Source organism: Diadema antillarum, unplaced genomic scaffold, assembly GCF_040938485.1.
Source record: "Diadema antillarum isolate AM-2024a unplaced genomic scaffold, OU_Dant_1.0 scf00000063, whole genome shotgun sequence".
NCBI lineage: Eukaryota > Metazoa > Echinodermata > Echinoidea > Diadematoida > Diadematidae > Diadema > Diadema antillarum.
The window spans coordinates 3,406,971-3,426,778 of record NW_027270952.1 but is presented as its reverse complement, the minus strand read 5'-3'; the positions used below and the strand labels follow the sequence as shown (position 1 = coordinate 3,426,778).

General features: G+C 39.3%; 1 protein-coding gene across 1 annotated transcript in view; it reads right to left on the bottom strand.

The window, feature by feature from the left end:
• Window positions 1–2,246: 2,246 nt before the first annotated feature.
• Window positions 2,247–19,808, bottom strand: part of LOC139716301 (adhesion G-protein coupled receptor G7-like) — a 30,126-nt gene continuing 12,564 nt past the window's right edge. Inside the window, exons 5-16 of the mRNA XM_071627864.1 lie at window positions 19,560–19,666; window positions 17,716–17,953; window positions 16,063–16,176; window positions 13,405–13,526; window positions 12,773–12,928; window positions 10,976–11,161; window positions 9,953–10,357; window positions 8,736–8,876; window positions 6,544–6,668; window positions 5,658–5,932; window positions 4,479–4,545; window positions 2,247–4,114 (exon numbers count right to left, since the gene is read on the bottom strand). Coding sequence (XP_071483965.1) covers window positions 3,544–4,114; window positions 4,479–4,545; window positions 5,658–5,932; window positions 6,544–6,668; window positions 8,736–8,876; window positions 9,953–10,357; window positions 10,976–11,161; window positions 12,773–12,928; window positions 13,405–13,526; window positions 16,063–16,176; window positions 17,716–17,953; window positions 19,560–19,666 — 2,507 coding nt within the window. The 3' untranslated portion in view covers window positions 2,247–3,543. The remainder of the gene's footprint in view (window positions 4,115–4,478; window positions 4,546–5,657; window positions 5,933–6,543; window positions 6,669–8,735; window positions 8,877–9,952; window positions 10,358–10,975; window positions 11,162–12,772; window positions 12,929–13,404; window positions 13,527–16,062; window positions 16,177–17,715; window positions 17,954–19,559; window positions 19,667–19,808) is intronic.

Here is a 19,808-nt window from a genome sequence, read left to right as displayed (position 1 = left end):
GTAACTCATACAAGATGAAACGGAGGAAACAATGTGCACTCAGTTAACTCAAATATTTTAATTGTCTATAACTGTGAATCTTGGTTTTACAGCAAATTATAAAAAGAGAAAAAACGAACATAAATTATTCCTGCTCAGTGGCTTTCTGGCTCTTAGGACTTTATTATTTTTAACTCAAATTGGATTCATTTCACCTCGAATGGCTGTCACGGATGTACGTTGTGTGACGATGGCTTATGACGACGACGTATGACGATGACAATGCAGGTCGATGACGATGTCGGTCGATGACGGGGCCCCATTACGCTGGTGCTGGTATAGAGACGGTCGCGTGGTCTGTCGTAGCAACTCTTCGCGATTGCCGTTCGCGTGGCCGCTCTCCCGACGGACGTCTTCGCGATGTCTCCTCAGCATCCAGGAATGAAGTTCAGTCGACAGTCCATGCTCCCTTACTGCCTCGGAGCTGGTCGACAGTCGACGCCTTTTATGTGCCTGCCTCTTGCAGTACCAGTGGGTCCTTGACCCTTCGGGAAACCCGGAAACCCTTCAAATATTAAAATAATCACATTACTTCAAGCCAGAGCACTGAAGCACATTCATATTACATTCACATCCTGACTGACGTTCAATTACCTCATTATACAAATATATTCAGGCTCATGTACCCATAAATAACAACCATTATATATTCTATATCACATATTAACTGAAGCGTTTATCCCAATTCACTCTCACTTCGGATATCATTACACAAACGAATTATTCCAATTAACAATGTGAGAATTTCAATATAATGCACTTACCACTATCTGTGGGTATCTCTAAATAATACTGACTGGGGTGGCGGCCCCTGTCACCGTTACCGAGTGACCATTCTCATACAATGTGTCACGGAGACAGCACCACAGCGTGATGTCCCCTTCAGGCCTGATGTCATACTGCCTCTCCTTGCCACACATAGCACTACCGTGGCTCTACCGAGAGCGGTCTGGACTGTCTTATTGGCATGTTAGACAGTTTGCATCATTTACATGCTTGTAAGTACTTACTTTACAAATTCCATGCAAATTGACCTCAGTGGAGGAGAGCGTCTGTCACTCCACTCGTGACAGATATAAATTTTGACATGAAACAAAGAATTATAGCAACATTTTTTTTTTTTTTTTGGTCGCTTGTCTATAAATGTAAGTATTTGAAGAATAAGAGCCCATGCTGAACGAAACTGAAGTCTGTATTCTTCGGTGATTTTCTCATCTACAGATCAAAATTTGTTGAAACTCTTGATCATGCACACAGTGATTCGAGAAGGTCAGAAGGTATGGGATGGGGATACCCCTTCCAACACAAGAAAGATTTTGCAATATTTTGCTATCGATATTCAAATCTGGGTACACACTTTCAATGGAATATTTTCGAAACACACACCCAAATATTTCATATCAAAAATGAGAAAAATTATTCCATTCATAAAATATGAAGAGGTAAATCATTTTACATCTGTCATCTCCTGTCTGCTTATACATCAATCACCATACTCAGTCTATTGTATGGGATGGATGTATAGCGCTCACCGGTAATCTAAAAACCAGCAGTTTGAATGGAGTGTGGTGATATAGATATCACGATCTGAGAGGTATAATATTCTCACAAAAGTATCACGAGAAAAAGTAAAAACAAGGGTTTAATCTGTAATTGATTCACGGTTTTTTACTGATCAAAATCATTTGAAAAAATCCATCATCTGATTCTTTAAAAAAAAAATGAAAACCCTTCCAGACCAGTCCTTCCGCCAGTAAATGAGACGTCCATGGTGTCTAATATATTGACTCGCTCTCATGAAACTATCTTTCTATCTCTCTCAGCCGTTTCTTGGATTTTCAGCCATAACCCCGACGGAGCGGGAAATGGGAGGGGGGGGGGGATACCCGGGGAATCAACCTGTCACAGTTGTAGAGACTGGATTTTTTAAAAATAATTTTAAAACATTAACTCTTCTGTTGCATTTGGAGATTTGGGAGGAAGTTTTTTAATTTATTTTCCTTTCCTTGTTCAAGCGGACCCTGCTCGCCAGCCGGGGTGGGGGGGGGGGGGGGGGCGCCTTTGTACAGAAAAGCTGCCAAAACACTTTTTTTGGGGGGGAGGGGGAGAGCGGGGAGAGAGGCATCACCCAAACAATCAACACCTCTTTAATGTGTGCAGACTGACCATGAAACATATAAATACGAAAATATCTCTTTGATATGACTAAGATATGATAAGGAAAATTCAATCTGTTATATTAGGAAATTACGTTCCTTCACTAGATTGCCTCTTGGGAGAGGGAGAGGAGGGAGGGAGAGAAGGGATGTCAAGACCAAAACGATTCTGACAAAAAGATAATGCGTCAATTCTCCCGACACAAACCCCTGAACTGATTAGACGAATGTACACAACATTTAATGAATCACGTTGAGGTGGAAATTGGTTAATGTTTTTCGTACATTCAATCATTTTCATACACATGAGTATTCTTGACAGACTACTAGTATTCAAATACAACTCTCGTTTGAGGCTTCAATAATTTCATGAAATATACCAATCTATCAATCTACCGTATACTAGTATACCATTTGTAAAGATATCATCTCTGGTGGTAGTTACTAGTATTATTTACTCACATCTTTTCATATCTAGTTCGATCTAAAAGAAAAAAAACACATGAATGGCTCAATGTCACGCATACTTGAATGGCCACAGTGTCCCTCCTCCTTCCGTGGCCCTGGCAAAGTATGGTTGATATACACATGTCAACCTGAATAAAATGTGCAATGTTTAATCGAGCATAATACTGATTTCTCTCTGCTTCTGCAAGCATTATACATACAAATTTATATTATATACATGTAGTACCATACCTGCATACTACTTGAATTCAGACGAAAAGCTTCTGTGTCCGTCATGCAAGCGTATCAACTGTACGTATTTGATTGAAATGTCATTAATTGAAATGTCATTTCAGCTTCTGAACCCTCTATCACTCTAAGCTGAAACGTGTTTCTGAAGTGTGATTTCAAACGAAATCTTTTGTCAGTTGTGACTGCCCTCTAAATGCACTGAATCAACTTTTATGTTAAGATATTAATGTGCTAAAGGTCATTACCTACCAGTCCACGCAAGATTCGAATCGATCTGCAAGATAATTATCACTCTTCTTTTCTAAAACATTTCAAGCTACGAAAGCGCTCAATGCGTCTATTTCACATTTTAAGATAACAAAATTTGATTGAAAGGTTTGTGCACACAATCATCATTGCATGAACCGCTTATGAAGGCTGCGAAGACCGCGGCATCATGGCCTGGCGATGAATTACAGCGTTCAAACAACTTTACCATCTTCATGATAGATTAGAAAGATCAAAGATTCTTAACTTTTGATATAAAGCATTTCAAGTAATCTTTCAATGCCTCAATATCCCTCATTTTGAACGAACTTCAGTTTAAACTTCGAGTCCAACAAGACCTACTAGGCAGGTTGCTGGAGTACTGCTGCATGTTTGTGTCGTCTCAAATACAGTACGTATTTCCCTTTTCCGTCATCGCGTATTGCTCTTTTGAGTCATATGTCCCCGACGGGATGGTGGACTGCGTGTTGACAGCGGACTGTGAATGGGTAGAGACCACGTCGTAAGACTTTCGGGCGGAAGAGAGGCATGGTACGGAAAGGTTCATTCGACGAACCAGACGCGGGAATTGCCGTCGCAGCGATTCGCGATGCCGTCCCATACGATCGCGAAAGTGCTGCTGTCGCAGACAGTAGAGAACGAAGATGAAGAACCCCTGCAGAGAGTTGAGGATGACGAAGAGGACGTGGATCACGAGGTTGTCGTCCCTGATGAGGGTGAAATAACCCAAAACCCAGGTGAGTCCGAGGAGGAGGAAAATGCTGACAGCGTTTTGGCAGCGGCGTAAGACGTCGCGATAACCGTCTTCCTTGCCGCGGGAGCACGCTCGCGTTGCGATGTTCGTCCGAGTCAGTCGGTAGATGACCATGACAAAGATTACCATGTTGACGAGGAGGATGATCCCCATAGGGACCATGAGACCGCTCACCATCGACCATCTGCCCAGGAAACAGCTGACACAAAATTCGATACTTCGTTACAACTTGTAGAACTTTCTCCTCTGTAGAGTAAAGTTTTGCCCAAAGCGTAAAGGTTTTACAACGAATTAAAATTCAATGGCACTCTTATGTTCTGATCGCAAAAGTCTGAAAGTTATGCTATGTTTCTGAGGAAGTGTTATATACTTTCATTGATATAAACATCAATAACTAAAAAAAAAACAGAATATCAGCCTTTTGAGTTAAAAATACGAGCACATTTTCCACACTCAAAGGGAAATATTCAGCTTCAACAAGCATACAAGATGCGAGCATCTTCACATGTATACTGACTAAAGAAGTGAAAAGGAGGCACACATTAAGGGTGAGATATACTTACAAATGCTTCGAGATGTAGTTCTTTTTAGCGATAGCTCCTGTGAGAATTACGATGAGCGCCGGAACACCTGTCATAAGAAAGAAGTAATATCACAATGAGAATTTATGTTCTTCCTTTTGATCATGACATATTATTGTGAGACTTCTTTGGGCTCTATCGTTGGTCACCTAGCAATGAATGTGCTTTCACTGGTATTTATTTTGCGGATCCTTTGCTCTGTCTGCAATTCTGTTTGATGTACATACTTATGCGAAGAGAAAAGGAAAACAGTGTAAACGAAAGGACACAGATATGAACTAAACAGCCTGACACACATCAGAGTATTACGAGTTATTAGGGACAGATGTTTGTTGTATCTTAAAACTGAAGTTTATGTCGCAGTCACAGTGGTATGTGCATTCTTTAAGATGACACAGGACAGATTATGTCTCTTTATGAAAATCTGATAATTAGATTAAATCTGACGTCATTATAATATCTTTGTTCTTGTTTTTTTTTTAAGACACCCACTGGTCGAAGAAAAGGAAGGGTTCACATCAGCAACTTGCTAGTGAAGAGCTTTTTCTTCATGGTACTTGATAGTGAAACCCGCAGATATACATTGGGGCAACAAGAGTGTCAACTTGCGACAAGTTCCGTTATAGTAGAATGTATTGTATTATTTGGAACACGGTCTGCATCACGACGACAAGAAAAACTTCGCGAAAAAGCCGAATGTATCCTATGACGTGATGCTAGGGTCATGTGAAGCAACTTTAATATTATTATTATTATTATTATTATTATTATTATTATTATCATCATCATCATTATCATTATTGTTATTGTTATTACTATTATTACTACTACTACTATTATTATCATTATCATTATCATTATCATTATCATTATTATTATTATTATTATTATTATTATTATTATTATTATTATTATTATCAGTAGCAGCAGCAGCAGCATCATCAGCATTATCTTTATTATAAGCGGGAAGCTTATCAGTTATTTCGTATGCCATTATTAGGTAAGTGTAACCCCCTGTAAAACCAGATCGACATTATTCATGCATTTGTTTTGAACTTTTTTAATGATAATAGTGATTCCCGTTTCACATTGTTTGTGTATAACAGTATTGTCTTATACTTTTGTTGTGATTAACCGAACATTGTCTCATAAAATGCTCACCCCATGCGACGACTCCTGCCTTGAGCATGAAATGCGGGATGTACGAGTTCACGACACGGACGAGCAGATAAAACATGTTGACCCCCTCAACGCCCATCCATGCAACAGCGGACAGCATAGAAAAGTGCACCAGGCCCGCTACCAAGCCGCAGACACCGGCTTTCGTCTTCAGATGTCCGTCCACCAGGCTCATGATGATGAACAAAACGTAGAGACTCAGCAGAGTCCCACAAAGACACATGAGGATGCGATTAGGCTGTGATTGTCGGAGCTTCCTGGAGAATGGAACGCACAAAACTTCATGCATGACAAACTGATCATCACTTCTGTGATGGACAGGGAAAGCGATTTTGTATTTTAATTTGTTTTCATAAAACAAGGGAAGATAAGACTCGTACTACGTATACATAGGGTGCTGATTCAGGAAACACATTCCAAAACATGCACACACACAAAATACCCTGCATTCTCAGGTCAACATGGAGGACATTCCGCGGATCTTTAATTAAAATGTGTCAAATAAAGCATCTAATCAGTGTGGTAACCTTGACGGAAAGAGTGTGCGCAAGTTAGTCGACCAAGTGGCCGATGCAATGTATTCAGCTGATTCTAGCCTATGAGATAGGCTATTCATATTTAGGGTGTACACGCATAAGATATAGCATCCCTTAATTGTTAAGTGTGGTATAATCACTGTTGAGATGCCAGTGTCAGCTGGTACATTATGCTTAAAAACACAATGGTGATTTGAAGTTCACAAGAAATCATGATCAGTCGGTCGATATCGTAGGGAATAGCAACCTGTTGGCAACATAATGTAATTCTGCTTATACATGACTGAGAATAGAGGACACAGAAAATTAAACGGACGAAAGTTGACATTTACCTGTTGCTTAGATACGTCGCCAAGGTGACCATAAGACCAAAGATGGAGAAAGCGCAGCCGACGTAGGTCAGGATCTCGTACACTTTGTCCACTGTCGTGCCAACCCAACTTCCGGCATGTATATCCTAAGGCAGTGTAATATTGACGAAATTAATGTAGAAATAGTTGTATGCTCATTGTGTATGTGCGTCTAAGTAAATTCATTTGAGGTATGGTATGCATATGTCAAGATTTGAAGAAAAACAAACAAACGGAACCTGACACATACAACATACAACAGCTTTCAAAGCCACTACCACGACTGCTAGTAAAGCAGTGCCTTGGGACCTGGTAGTTAAGGCAACAAGCCTCTGCTACCAAAGCAGCTGCAACGGATCTATTCCTATTTCACAACTGCCTTCAAAAACACCAAGAAATAAAATGTCTTCCATAGTTATAGGCATCTGTAGTTCAAAACTCAAACGCCTTCATCTATGCCATTGGAAGAAAACTTGAGGGACATTTTTTTTTTAAAAGAACCAAACTGCATGAGGTTTCTTTTTGCACTTGGATATAACAATCGTTTTCGACCGCTGCTCACCTCCTTAAAGGACAAGTTCACCTTCATAGACATGTGGCTTGAGTGAATGCAGCAATATTAGTTAAAGAAAATTCAACATATTTCCATTTTTCTCGCATAACAAAAGAACACTCGACCTCTCTCTTTCAGAAGGCAGGGGGAATAATATTACCCTTAACATACGTCAGTAGCAAATCGAAGAAATGTGCACTTTATTCAAAAAGTAAAGTTTTGTGAAATTCTCTTTTTATTTTCCTTATATAGTTGTACGCATGTGACATCATACACTGCAGTAGTCTTCTCTTCCAGCAGTGACTGCGCATATACTTAAAATATTCGTAACTTTTGAACGGATTGTCCAATTTTCCTCAAACTTTCACTGATGTGTTCTACTAATATTGCTGCGTTTTCTCAATCCTTATGTATATGAAGGTGGACTTGTCCTTTAAGGAGCGAAATCTCAGTATCTATAGGTCAGGCATTGCCCTTTATAAAAACCAGGAGATCAAAGGGAGTCGCTGACTTTGTCTTTAAGATAACTCTCTGACTCATGATTTCACTCCATTTCATAGTGACTTTTGCACAGTAAGTAGAAGGTCAGATATAGGCAGAATGGTAGAAGTTTCATCAAAATCAAACATTTAACAGGGGATCTAATGGAACCGCAAAAATTTCCACTGAATAATCATATTGATCGCAGTTACATCATTATAATCAAGTGAGGCAAAAGATGTCATTAACTCACCACTCTTCTGTAGGTTTGTACGCAAAAATATATCAAACATTATATTTTTGGTAAATATTTTAGTCGCTACGGCTATATGTCATCATTGTCACGTCATAACAGTAAAACAACAACAACAACAAAAGAAAAGAAAGATGAGAAGGATAAGATTTGTCAAAGGTGGGAAGTGAAGATTGTGTGTAGGTCAATGAAAGACTTGTGAGGCCTTGACATTGTCGCTTTATCTAACAGTCTAATCTGGACGTGAGGTTGTCGTTGATACAACCCTCTCCTTCAACAACAAAAAAGTGACCCGTAACAATTCCAGGACTATCTCACAGAAAGAGACTTAGGCGCAACTGCCGAGACTCCTGCGACTCTAAAGACCAAAACATGGCTTGCGCTCTCACCAAGAAGGCGACTCCATGGCCTCGCCTGAGAAGTCTCCAAACAAGGTGACAGCTAAATTCGCCTGGAAGTCGCGGAGATGTCGCCGCGACGTATCCAAGACGTCTTCTCAGTCGCGGAGATGTCTCCGCGACGTCTTCGGTAGGTCGCCAATGGATCTCCGCAAAGTCACGGAGACGTCTCGGAGACGTCAAGGACAAAATTAGTCTCCGCAACTTCGCCGCAACTAAGGAGTGATCTCGGAACGTCGAGGAGACGTCTCTGCGACCAACTGGAGACTGGTAAAAGTCTCGAACATATTCAATTCTCTCGCAACCCCCGAAGACCAAACTAGCCTCGCGGAGACATCTCTGCGACCACTCCGCGATGAGCTAGATTCGAGTCGCCACCAAATCGCCTCCAAGTCTCCAAGCAAACGAGATGCCAACTTTACCTTACTTTCGATTTTGATGAGACATCTATAATTTTGTTCGTGTGACTTTAGTTGCACAGTGAGCTTACCATTAGGACTGCGAAATTTGTCAGGTGGTTGCACTCGCATTCAGAGCGTGCTTCCGAACTGGTGTTTTTCAGGGTACAGCCGGCAGTGGACCAGGAATTATCCGTGTAGTTCCAGAAGACACAGCGAGGGTTGCTTGCATTCTATAATCAGAACAAAAAGAAACAAAACAAACAAAAACGCAAGGAATAGTCGTTGCCACATTCATCTGCACTTAACATAAATGGAGCAGGTGAATTACTCGGTATTTGACTGCTGTGCAGCATATAGCATTTCACATTTCAAATAATGCCATCTTAACTTCTTGCGTTTTAAGGCTAGTATCCTGTGACGCATCACGGATCTCTCTCAAGTCAGGTTGTAAGAATGGTTTTGTGACCTCTAGTTTGGATCCACATCCGTGTCGGATAGGTTAGGATGGAAACATTTGACGGAACAGCTATTTTGATCGCAACTTAGAATACATATTGCATAAGTTGTTGATGTTGTCTCATCTCAATTCTCCAAATGATTTCTTTGAAAAAAAATATCGCAAATCATGATTACGGTCGATGATACAGCAAATAACTCCCAAATGATTATTTGTTTGTTTGTTTGTTTGTTTGTTTGTTTGTTTGTTTGTTTGTTTGTGTCATTTTCCATTTGACAAGATGGCTGGATAGCCAATATTCAGCTACACCAGCTGGTTTTCTATGGGGTCCAGTTGGACGTCATCAGGCAGACCACAGGTCACGCACCCTGATCTAAGCGATGAATGAATAAAGTGAGATCTTTCACGAGCGTGAGTTCCGGCTCTTCATTCAAAAATGTTAATCAAGCAAACTTTGTTGATAGGTTATTTTGGAGACTTGTGAGATCATGGCATCATCACTTCATCTAATTTGAATAATATGCCTATATAGTTGCTACTAGTAACTTCTATCAACACATATGAAGCCTTATGTCACTCTGTGTTTTTATGCTACTTTAATATGCAGTTGAATTGCACATTTTGCCACCGATTACTAAGTAGGCCTATTAATTCAAATATCACATTTACACAGACTTACACTTGTGTAGACAACTACTATGTCAGACGATTGTTTTGCTTGTATGCGTTAAGTTTGTTTTTGCTTGTTAATAACGACATGTTTGATTTCCTCTCCAGAATGGCGAAATTGCCACAATTTGCACGGACAAGTCTTCCTACGTTCACATCCCATGACAATTGGCGATGTACCTTCTTGTGAGTCAGGACTATTGTCACAGGAGTATCCAAGCTGCGTGATGTACCCGCCTGTTCCCCGAAGCTGGCAGCAATGACGTTGGTGTTGATCTGGCGGAAAAACTTTTGCCCAGTGTCACCCCTATTGGAGGGGACGACGAACGGTTCTGATGTGTTCTCACGCTGTACGAAAAGGGAATCGTCGTGATAGACGGTGAGGGCGATGTTCCCATCCTTGCCGTGACCGAGGACCTCGGGTGGAATGACGATGGCGGCTACTTGTACTACGTCCATCGGTGTCTCCTCGAATTCATCGATGGCGAGCTGCTTCACGTTGCTCTCAGTGAGTGCGGCAGAGACATCCCCAAATGAGCCGAAGACCAAACCAGTCTTTGCCTTTGGCGAAGAGAGGCTTAGTACCTGCAATAGAGGACATCGTTTGCATTTTCATCGATGCTGGAAAAAGCCGGATTTCGTGGAGTTTGCCTCCCTGCTGTATGTGCTAGATTCATATTTGTTTTTTTTTTGGGGGGGGGCGGGCGGGGTCTTCTCTCATTTTTGCCTTTTCTCTAGGATCACTTTGTGAGGCAGAGATCAGCATGCAAGCTCCATCTAAGAGGAGCGAGACTAATGAATGCTTGTGATGAGCTTTACAAAATCAGTGACAGAACTTGACAAAATGTCTCCATAGGACCCAACTGCCTGAAAGAAGAAATGTGAAAGGGACAAGCAATATCTGCTAACAATTGCTCCTACACAGAGCGCACAGGATTGGTACTACCATAAGAAAAAAGAGGTGGTTTTATCCTCGACCTGAGAATAGCAAAATGCATAAGGAAACAAAAGAGAAAGGGAATAAAGGGCCGAGGGGAAATGTAAAAAAAAAAGAGAGAAAGAAGCAGAATTAGCAAAAGGTGAATAAAAACAGAGGAATGTTATGAAGAAGGGAAGCTGAGGGGAGAGAGAAAAAAAAGCTTGATTGGTGACTCGTCGACACTACAAAAGTGAATTTTGTGGTGTTTGTCTTTTAATACTTGCCTGGACAGCAATGTTGGGCTCAACGTTTTGAAAAGTTTCATTGGCTGACACATTCAAGTTTAAAAGCACTGACTCCAGCGATTGAGTTGCAACGTTGGGGGCGTTATCCGACTCTTGAGCTTCTTCAAGCGCATCGTCATCGACGTCTGCTAGATTGTTAAGTATGGACACAACTTCTCCGGCACTCTGGATGGTACAAGTCAATGACATCAGGGCCAATTCAAGAGTTTATTCAAAATACAGGAGAGAATACTGTCAATATGTCAGATGCATTTCTTGTTTGCTATGGATTGTCTAAGCAGAGCTTTGAAAGAAACTTTAATATATCATAGGTATTCGCAATTCACAAGTCTTATCTTTGCATAGAAAAAAAAAACGTACCAAAGAGGAATGTAATGGAAATAATGTTCGGAATTCTTAATAATGGTAATGACAGCGATGAAAATAGTGAAAATGGCAATGATAATCATCATTATCATTATCATAGTTATCATCATCATCATCATCATCATCAGTAATACAGCTGTACTTAAAATAGTAAGAATTATAGTTCTAAGATGATAAAGAACTAGATATATCGCTACGGCGACTGATATGCCTCCGCCATAATGCATGGTTCTCCTAATAGGTGTATAGTACAATGTCTTGACAATGTGTGATGACAGTTTCACACAATTGGCAAAATATTAAAATGACAGGTTTGCCACAAATGTGCTGAATCTTCACTTTCCTAGAACTAGGTTCAATTGGATGAATGATTAAAATGTCAGAGTGCAGGTACATGTATTTGGGGAACTGATGATTTTCACTTGACTTTTGACCCTTTTATAAGTTAATGCATTGAGTAATTTTCAAGGTATTGAGAAAAAGTATAATTTCAGTATCAAATGGGAAAATAGCATTATCTAAACCTGGCCTTTGACCTTTGACCTCACAGTTCCAAAGAGAATCACTGTTAGGTTGAACATGCATAAATATGTAAGTTTCATGATGATACCTAGAGTTACTTTTGAGATATGGAGGAAAAAGTGCAATTCAACACTTTCACTTGACCTTTGACCTTTTGACCTTTGACCTTTTGGCAAGAAACTTCCCACAGAATGTATATCAGGTAATACATGCATACATCAAGCTAAAAAAAAAAAACCTTCAGGCATTGCATAAATATAAGGAAAGTAGTGATATTTTGAGGAGTTGACCTTGACCTTTGACCCCCTGACCTTTGAACCATGACCCCCAACTTCCCTAGATAATCACTGCCCATTGGAACAAGCATATATACTAAGTTCCATGAAGATACCTTGAACCATTTGCGAGATATGGAGAAAAACATGAATTTTCAACCTTTTTTCACAAAATAACCTGTGACCTTTGACCTTTGACCTTTGACCCCGTGACCCTAAAATCCAAACAAAGTATTATCCCCCCAGGATATACCCTCATACCAACTTTGATGTAAAACCACCACACGGTTCTTGAGATATCGACAAAAACAAAACGGGACGGACGTACGGACGGACGGACGGACGTACGTACGGACGGACGGACGGACGTACGTACGGACGGACGGACGACCCGAAAACATAATGCCTCCGGCCACTTCGTTGCGGAGGCATAAAAATGGCTACTACTACCTGTATCTGCAACGCTCTTGCTACTACTGCAACTAACAGTGGTGGTTGTATGAGCAGCAGTAGTGGGAGGAGGAGAAAAATAAGTACGATAAAGCTTGAACTGGTGATAAGGTCAGACTTTGAGTATACATTACAGAATACATTGGGAAGAGCCAGAGCGCACCTGCGTAGACGTTGTCTCCAGATAGGCAGCTTCCTTCAGAATGCCGCTGACGGCCTGCACACCGGCCGACGAGATCTCGGCAGACTCCTCGGTGATCGATGCAACCTGTGACAGCACAGCCTGGGGGTTTTCTTCCAGCGAGTGATCCTCAAGCGACTTGGTAAGGAAGTTTACACGTTGAGATACGATCGACAAACACATACATACATACATACATACATACATACATACATACATACATACATATTATGTATATTTCTACCTGAAGTGTCATTTTATGACAACATTTTAGGCAACGGAAAGAAATATATTTCGTGTATAATGTCTCTGTACATATTGTATAAGATATATCTACTGGACGTCCCAGTCAAGTTTTGAAAAGCTTATGAAGATCCACGCGAAAATGTAGACATATTCTACGTAGTAAGGCCTACAAACTATTTACATATTTGTGTATGTATGTATATGCGTAGTGTGAATAAATCAAACCAAATCAACTCAAATGTTTCCATTTACTGAAGGAATGTATCTCTTAGTTCGGGGAAAAATGGGTGTCGGTCAGATATGATGTCGTTGCTGACGAGTCGTCAAGAAAATATAAGCACACATCCTCTTCTTCGTGTAATACATGCCTGTTCTAAGTACTTGATCTGTTCGTCTGCTGTAATGTTTTTCCCGCAGTTGTCCTCCGGTTGCCACAGGCAGGCAGATATGTAGTCACCATGGCACAGAGCACGAGCAATAGGCTGTTCCGCTGTAGGACAATCATTGTTTGAGAAAATCAATTAGCGTAAACAGTTTAAAACCGACAGTAGCTGATGAAGGATCAATGTGGTACCGTGGATAAGGTTCTGCATTCTCGTTCTGTATAGTCCCATCTTTATTATCAAGTGCATGTTGGATTAAACACGGCTTACAAAAAGAAAAGATAATAGAAATATACCAACTTTGCTGGAAAGTTCATGCTTACGCTAAGTTACTCATCAATGTTTCATAAAATGAACTGAAAGCTCTGGACTTCGATTGTGCCTAACGTTTTGATTCGCGGCAAGATGTTTCAATGATTAAGAGCCAATATTTTCCTGTTTGTAAAAAAGGGTAAAATTGGCGTAACGGTGAAAGCGACCGTCTGTGGGAAATCATCGCTGGCCTAGAAGAGGCTACCTTTGGTAAATATAATCATATCATTATCATTTTTACTGCCGTGCAAGATAGAAAAAAAAACCACTCACTAGTCGTTGCAGTGTAAGTAGAATGTAAAATCATGCATACTTTCCTTCTCTGCTTGTAAGAAAACGAAAAGAGGGACGAGGACAATGCTCGTTCTATAAGGTCATAAAGAAAAAATCCTACGATTTGGCAATTAAGCAGAATTAAATTTGCAACAACACACGATAGAGAAATGTTACTGAAGCGATATTCCCAGGGAGGTGGAAAGAGCACCCCTGTCAGTCGATGAAGAGATGGTTGCAATGTACTGTTATACTTGGTATTTATAACAATTTCCTCTGATTTAGGAGTAAATCTCACAAAAGTTTCCCTCAAGAATCGTATCAATATACAGTGACTGCTTGTATTTATGATGCACCATGAAACAGATGAGCAGCACGACTTTCCATTTTCGAGTAATTATGATAATGATAATAACAACAATGATATAAGGTTTTCAAATTCATGAAATTCTTCCCTTGAGATGTTTTAATTGCAACTGATTGACGAATTGCCGCACATCGGCGTAAATAAGCACTGAATTGATCAGTATCCGGAGATCAGGAGGTCGTAGGTTCGCATCCTGCTCGAGTATGTACGCCCATGATTTTTTTATCGTGGCTACTACTAAAACACTGAACAATTCAGTACAGTGCTTATTTACGTCGATGTACGGAAATTTGTCAATCAGTTGCAAATATAGGTTTTCCCGGCCAATTTCGCACTCTTATCAGTCCATTTGATAGGTTCATTCAATTTAGCAAAAACCCTCTTTCTTTCAAAATTGCAACTTGTGCGTTCAATTTAGCATTTCGATCAATAAAATTTGCATATGTGGCTTTCGAATTCGTAAAGAAAGGTATTTAAATGAGCTGGTACTCTACGTTCATTCAAATTCGTCATCACTCACCGAAAAGGGTATTTGAGTCATTCAATTTCGCGAATGGGCAGTCAAATTCCAAACATATTCATTCAAATTTACGTCATGTTGTTTCTTCTCTTTTTTATTTTGAAAAAGTGAAAAAATTCAAACGTGTATTTCTGAGCGACTTTTTGTTTCATCCACAAGCTGCTAGCAAAAGTATCATATTGTTGACACTGCATACCTCGCGTTGGTTGTTCAGTGTTGCCCCTTTTCTTTCATACATGTCATATAGGCCTACATGTACCAGTACTACAAATTAACTTCACCTTCTTACAATCATGACAGCACAAGTTTGATACAGACGTATATCTCAAGAAGACAGAGAAAGAATTATAGAAACATTTGAGGATCATAACCTTGACTTCCTAGAACTGGCCGACACACTCGGACACACTCGGAACAAATAAACTGTGGCCACATGCACAATCTTTGGACTGGGAGACTCAATAAGCACATTGAAAGAAAAAAAAAAGCCGGTTGCCCAAATTTCTAAAATGAAAAATAAAGAAAGAACCAAAGCCTAAACATGTCTGCTAAATTGATTGCAGAACATGTTAAATTGGATGCCCAAAAATGAATTTGAATGAACGAGCGCAGCATATACGTGATCATGTGACTATATCATTCTAAATTGAATGAACGAATAGTGAAACGGTACTTGTCTTATGAATTTCAGTTGAGAAGGTGTTAATTAAAATGAGGTTAGAGGTAATTCAAATGCTCCAAAATAAATTTGAATGAAGAGATCATAAAACAGTTACTGAAATACCGAACATGTCATCTAGGCTCAATTTTGCTAAATTGAAAGCAGCAATAAGGAATTGGATTGGAAGAGGTGCGAAATTGGCCGGTAAAAACGATAATGATAATGATAACGACAATAATAATGATAATAGAAATGATAATAACAATAATGATAAATAGCAATAATAATAATAATAATAATAATAATCGTGAATATAATAATGCTAAAAATATTACTATTAGAAATTATAATCATCGAGTCATGTAATGAAGATGAAATAGCAGTCAAATCGTGCAGTTGCTAAATGGGTAAGTTCTTTGCTATACCTAACCCCCACCCCCAAAAAAGTAACTTACAAAATGAAAATTAAGCTAGATAAATGGGGAAAAAAGTTCTAAAGACCTAACTGACCGTTGATGGTATACCAGGGACATTTTCCGGACGAGGTGGTCCTTGAGTGAATAGGTCCGACTGGAAACACCACCGTGCCGTACGAGGAGCGCCAAGATGTCTGTAAGCAAACCTCTGTTGAAGTACACATATAATATTTTGACTTTACAATATACTGATCACTATATCGGTCAAGTTTTACCTCTTTTATGTCTTTGGTCTCTACTTTCCTTGCTTTCTCAAGGCTAAGATGTTTACGCAGATTCCTCCGCCATTGCACACGCCCTGTCTTACTTGTTAATAATCAATCTTTTGTGTCATCCTTCTTCCAGTTGTCATTATCATTCTTATAGTATCATCACTAATATCACTATCATGTGACTATCAGTCACGACACGATAAGTTATGATAATTTTGCGGTTTACAGGAGAGTCACAATATAACGGACACTTCGAAAGCAAGTCAAATCAAATTCAAGGAACACGAATTCACTTTAAATATGTTGCGCTGATAGTCATGTTTACGCGTCGTTGTGATAACAGCTGGAATTAGTCATGTTGAGTTTTGTTTAATAATCACAACGACCCTGCACAACTAACATTTTCAGTTTCATTTCACATGTCTGTGTTTGAAACAAATGGGGGAAAAAATGAAACAAGAGCCCCGCGGGTCCAGCGCTCACCTGAGCATCAGCACTTTGCCTTTATGGCACTCCACCTGAGGCAAACTATGTATTTAAAAGATTCTGAGATTCGGGGATTGCTGCTGGCCTCTTGGGCAACATCCTTCTAATTTTCATTGGTGATTGCCTAGGGGCCCCTGGAGGCACCATTATAATTGGTACAAACTATAACTCCTCCCTACTTTTGATTCCAGCTAAGTTTGGACAAAGTCCAAAGTCTAATTGAGCCACTTGGCTCGGGTAAGATACCTAGAGAAGATGTTTTTAAAGGTTTGTCAATAACAGTAGGGCTTTGGGGCGGGTATAGGGAGGGGGTATCCATGGGGTTCGTGATGGCCTTTTGTACACACATTAATTCCATCTCCCTATAGCAATACCATTTGTGGATTCTGGTAAAAAGATGTAATTTCAAGATGAAGATGAATATATAACAGCTTTATAAGATTTTGCCCTAAAATCTGTTCCCTCACCATCTTTTTAAAGATTGCCTATAGGGGTGCTCCAGGGTGTCACAGTACTCATTTGTACGACTGTAATTCCATCACCCTCTGTATGATAACTTCGAAGTTTGGTAAACATTTGACACTGCATTCTCAAGGAAAAGACGAAAATGAGTTAAAATTATACATAAAACACTGTAAAATTCATGAATAAATGAAATAGCCAGAGTAGTTCGAACTCTGATTAGATGGCTGATTTGTATATACTTTCTACAAATAGAAGCTACAACCATGAAAACTTAGAATGATGATGACATTATCTGTATATTCCAGAGATAAGGAAAATGGTAAAGAAGAGGGGCATTCATAATTTAAATTTAGGAAGCAATTTGACCTTACGAAACTGACATAGAGACGGAATTCCTAATGTCAACTTATCGGGAACGTTCTAAAATTCACTGAGGATTCTTGGAAATGCGTTTTGGTCCATTATACCCATTTCTATGGATACCTATCATGGCCTTACTGCATCTTGTCTACCACGGTACTCACCGGTGCTTCTTACGTTGATCGACGTCACATTTATCTCCAGCAAAGTGTAGTTTGCCATTTCTCTCAGCCAGTTGTGTACCGCCATACTGACGTTGGTCGGCGACAAGAGGGAGCTGTTTCCAATGTAGACGGTCATATTCACAGTGACGCTATGAATATGCCGGTGCAGTCTATTGACATGGAGAAACACTGTGCTCCCAATGTCCAATTTTCGCTCCAGTTCACTCTTTACGGTATTCTATGGAGTAATTAGCAGACGAAGCATTATTATCACTATTTGATATCCGTTTCAATGGGATATGTTCTTTCCCGATCGTTCGTTGCCTGACAAACCCGACACGGACAGGATTAATAATATAAAACAGCATAATTCACATTTCGCGAATGCAATTAAAAGCAAGCCAACAGATTAGCGCAGAGTTCGACAGTCGCACGAATATCGAGAATGTCATGACAATACATATTATGTATTGAACGTCGGTATGTAAATATGAATATTGCTCTTTGGGCATGAAGAGGAAGAAAGAAAGAAAGAAAGAAAGAGATTAAGATAGGGAGAGATAGAGAGACGTTTGATGACGTGGCCTTGACATTATTTGCGTCATCTCATGGAATCTTATTCTGTCAGTGTCATTTTTCATTTCCTAATGTTATACATTTTCTCTATAGCTCAACTCAAGGCACATAAAAAGTGTAGGCTTGATAGTACTTGATAATGTGTCATTCATTTGATATCAAATAAAATAGATTAATGAATAGAATAATATGAATCAAAAATAGTTATTGCAGTACTCCACTATCACCCTGACTTTTATGTTCAGAGTTGCAGAATTTCATCTCAAATTTGAACATGAACGTAAACCAGTATGGAATTTTGATGTTTCACGTATTTTTATTGAATAGTGATATTTTTGAAAACCAAGGACGGGAAATTGACACAAAAGGCAATAATGGCATCACTTCACAATATGTTTGATTGTACTGTGTTCATAAATATAGGTCATCAAATACTGGTTGGATTATTGTTCCCAAAGTATCAGTCTTGGGGGAATCAATTCTTTGCACATGATATGCTGGACCACATTTTAGCAATAAACAACCTACAAACATATATCTCAACTTTGAAAACTACAATTGGGATCTCAAATTAAGGATCTTAAATTTCATATCTTTGTATAAGCATATGATTAGACAAAGCAAAAGTCTCACCTATCATTAACTTTATTAATGGTATATTTTTGGTTGAGATGGGGCTTTACGTTTCCAAATTTTTCGTGAGATAATGAGAAACCTTTTATCAAATATGAAAGATCATGCAATTCTAAGAGGAATTCAAAGTTTATTTGATGAAAATTGGTTTTGAAATGGCTGAGATGTTCAGAACAAAGAGATCCTAACCAAAGATGGGACCCACCTTTTATTAGGATCGCTTTGTTTTACTCTGTTTTTGATATCTCAGCCATTTCAAAACCGATTTTCATCAAATAAACTTTCTCTTAAATTCCTTTTAGAATTGTATGTTCTGTTACATTTCATAAGTGGTTTCCTGGTATCTCACAAAAAGTTACAAGCTCAATCCTCGTCTCAACCAATAATATACCATCCCATTAACATATAATTATTACTACTAAAATCATCACTGTTTTTAATACTACTATTGTTATCATTATCATTATTCACAATATTATCATTATAATGCCTATATTGTACATGTCCTCGACGACAACTGAGTTACTAGTACGGTGTACTTCAAGTTTGAAAAGTTTGATGGGTTCGTCAATTTAGGAAGGTGGTAAAAATACCTGTCATCTCCCAAGTCAAATCAATAAGTGAGTTGCACTTACGCTCGTGAGATTCCTAACAATGTTTTTATAATCTTCCGATTCCGGGTCAACGAGAGATGGCGTAAACATACGTAGGAGTTTCATTGTGATGGGAAACGTCATCAGGCCTGTGAAGATGATAAAAATGTGAAATGAATCAAGGATATGATACCATGCAGGTATTGAAATATGTAATAAAGGAAGCCAGTGTGCTTGTTACAAGCAGCCTCCATGATGTGACTAGTTAAGGTCTAATCTCGATCACTCATT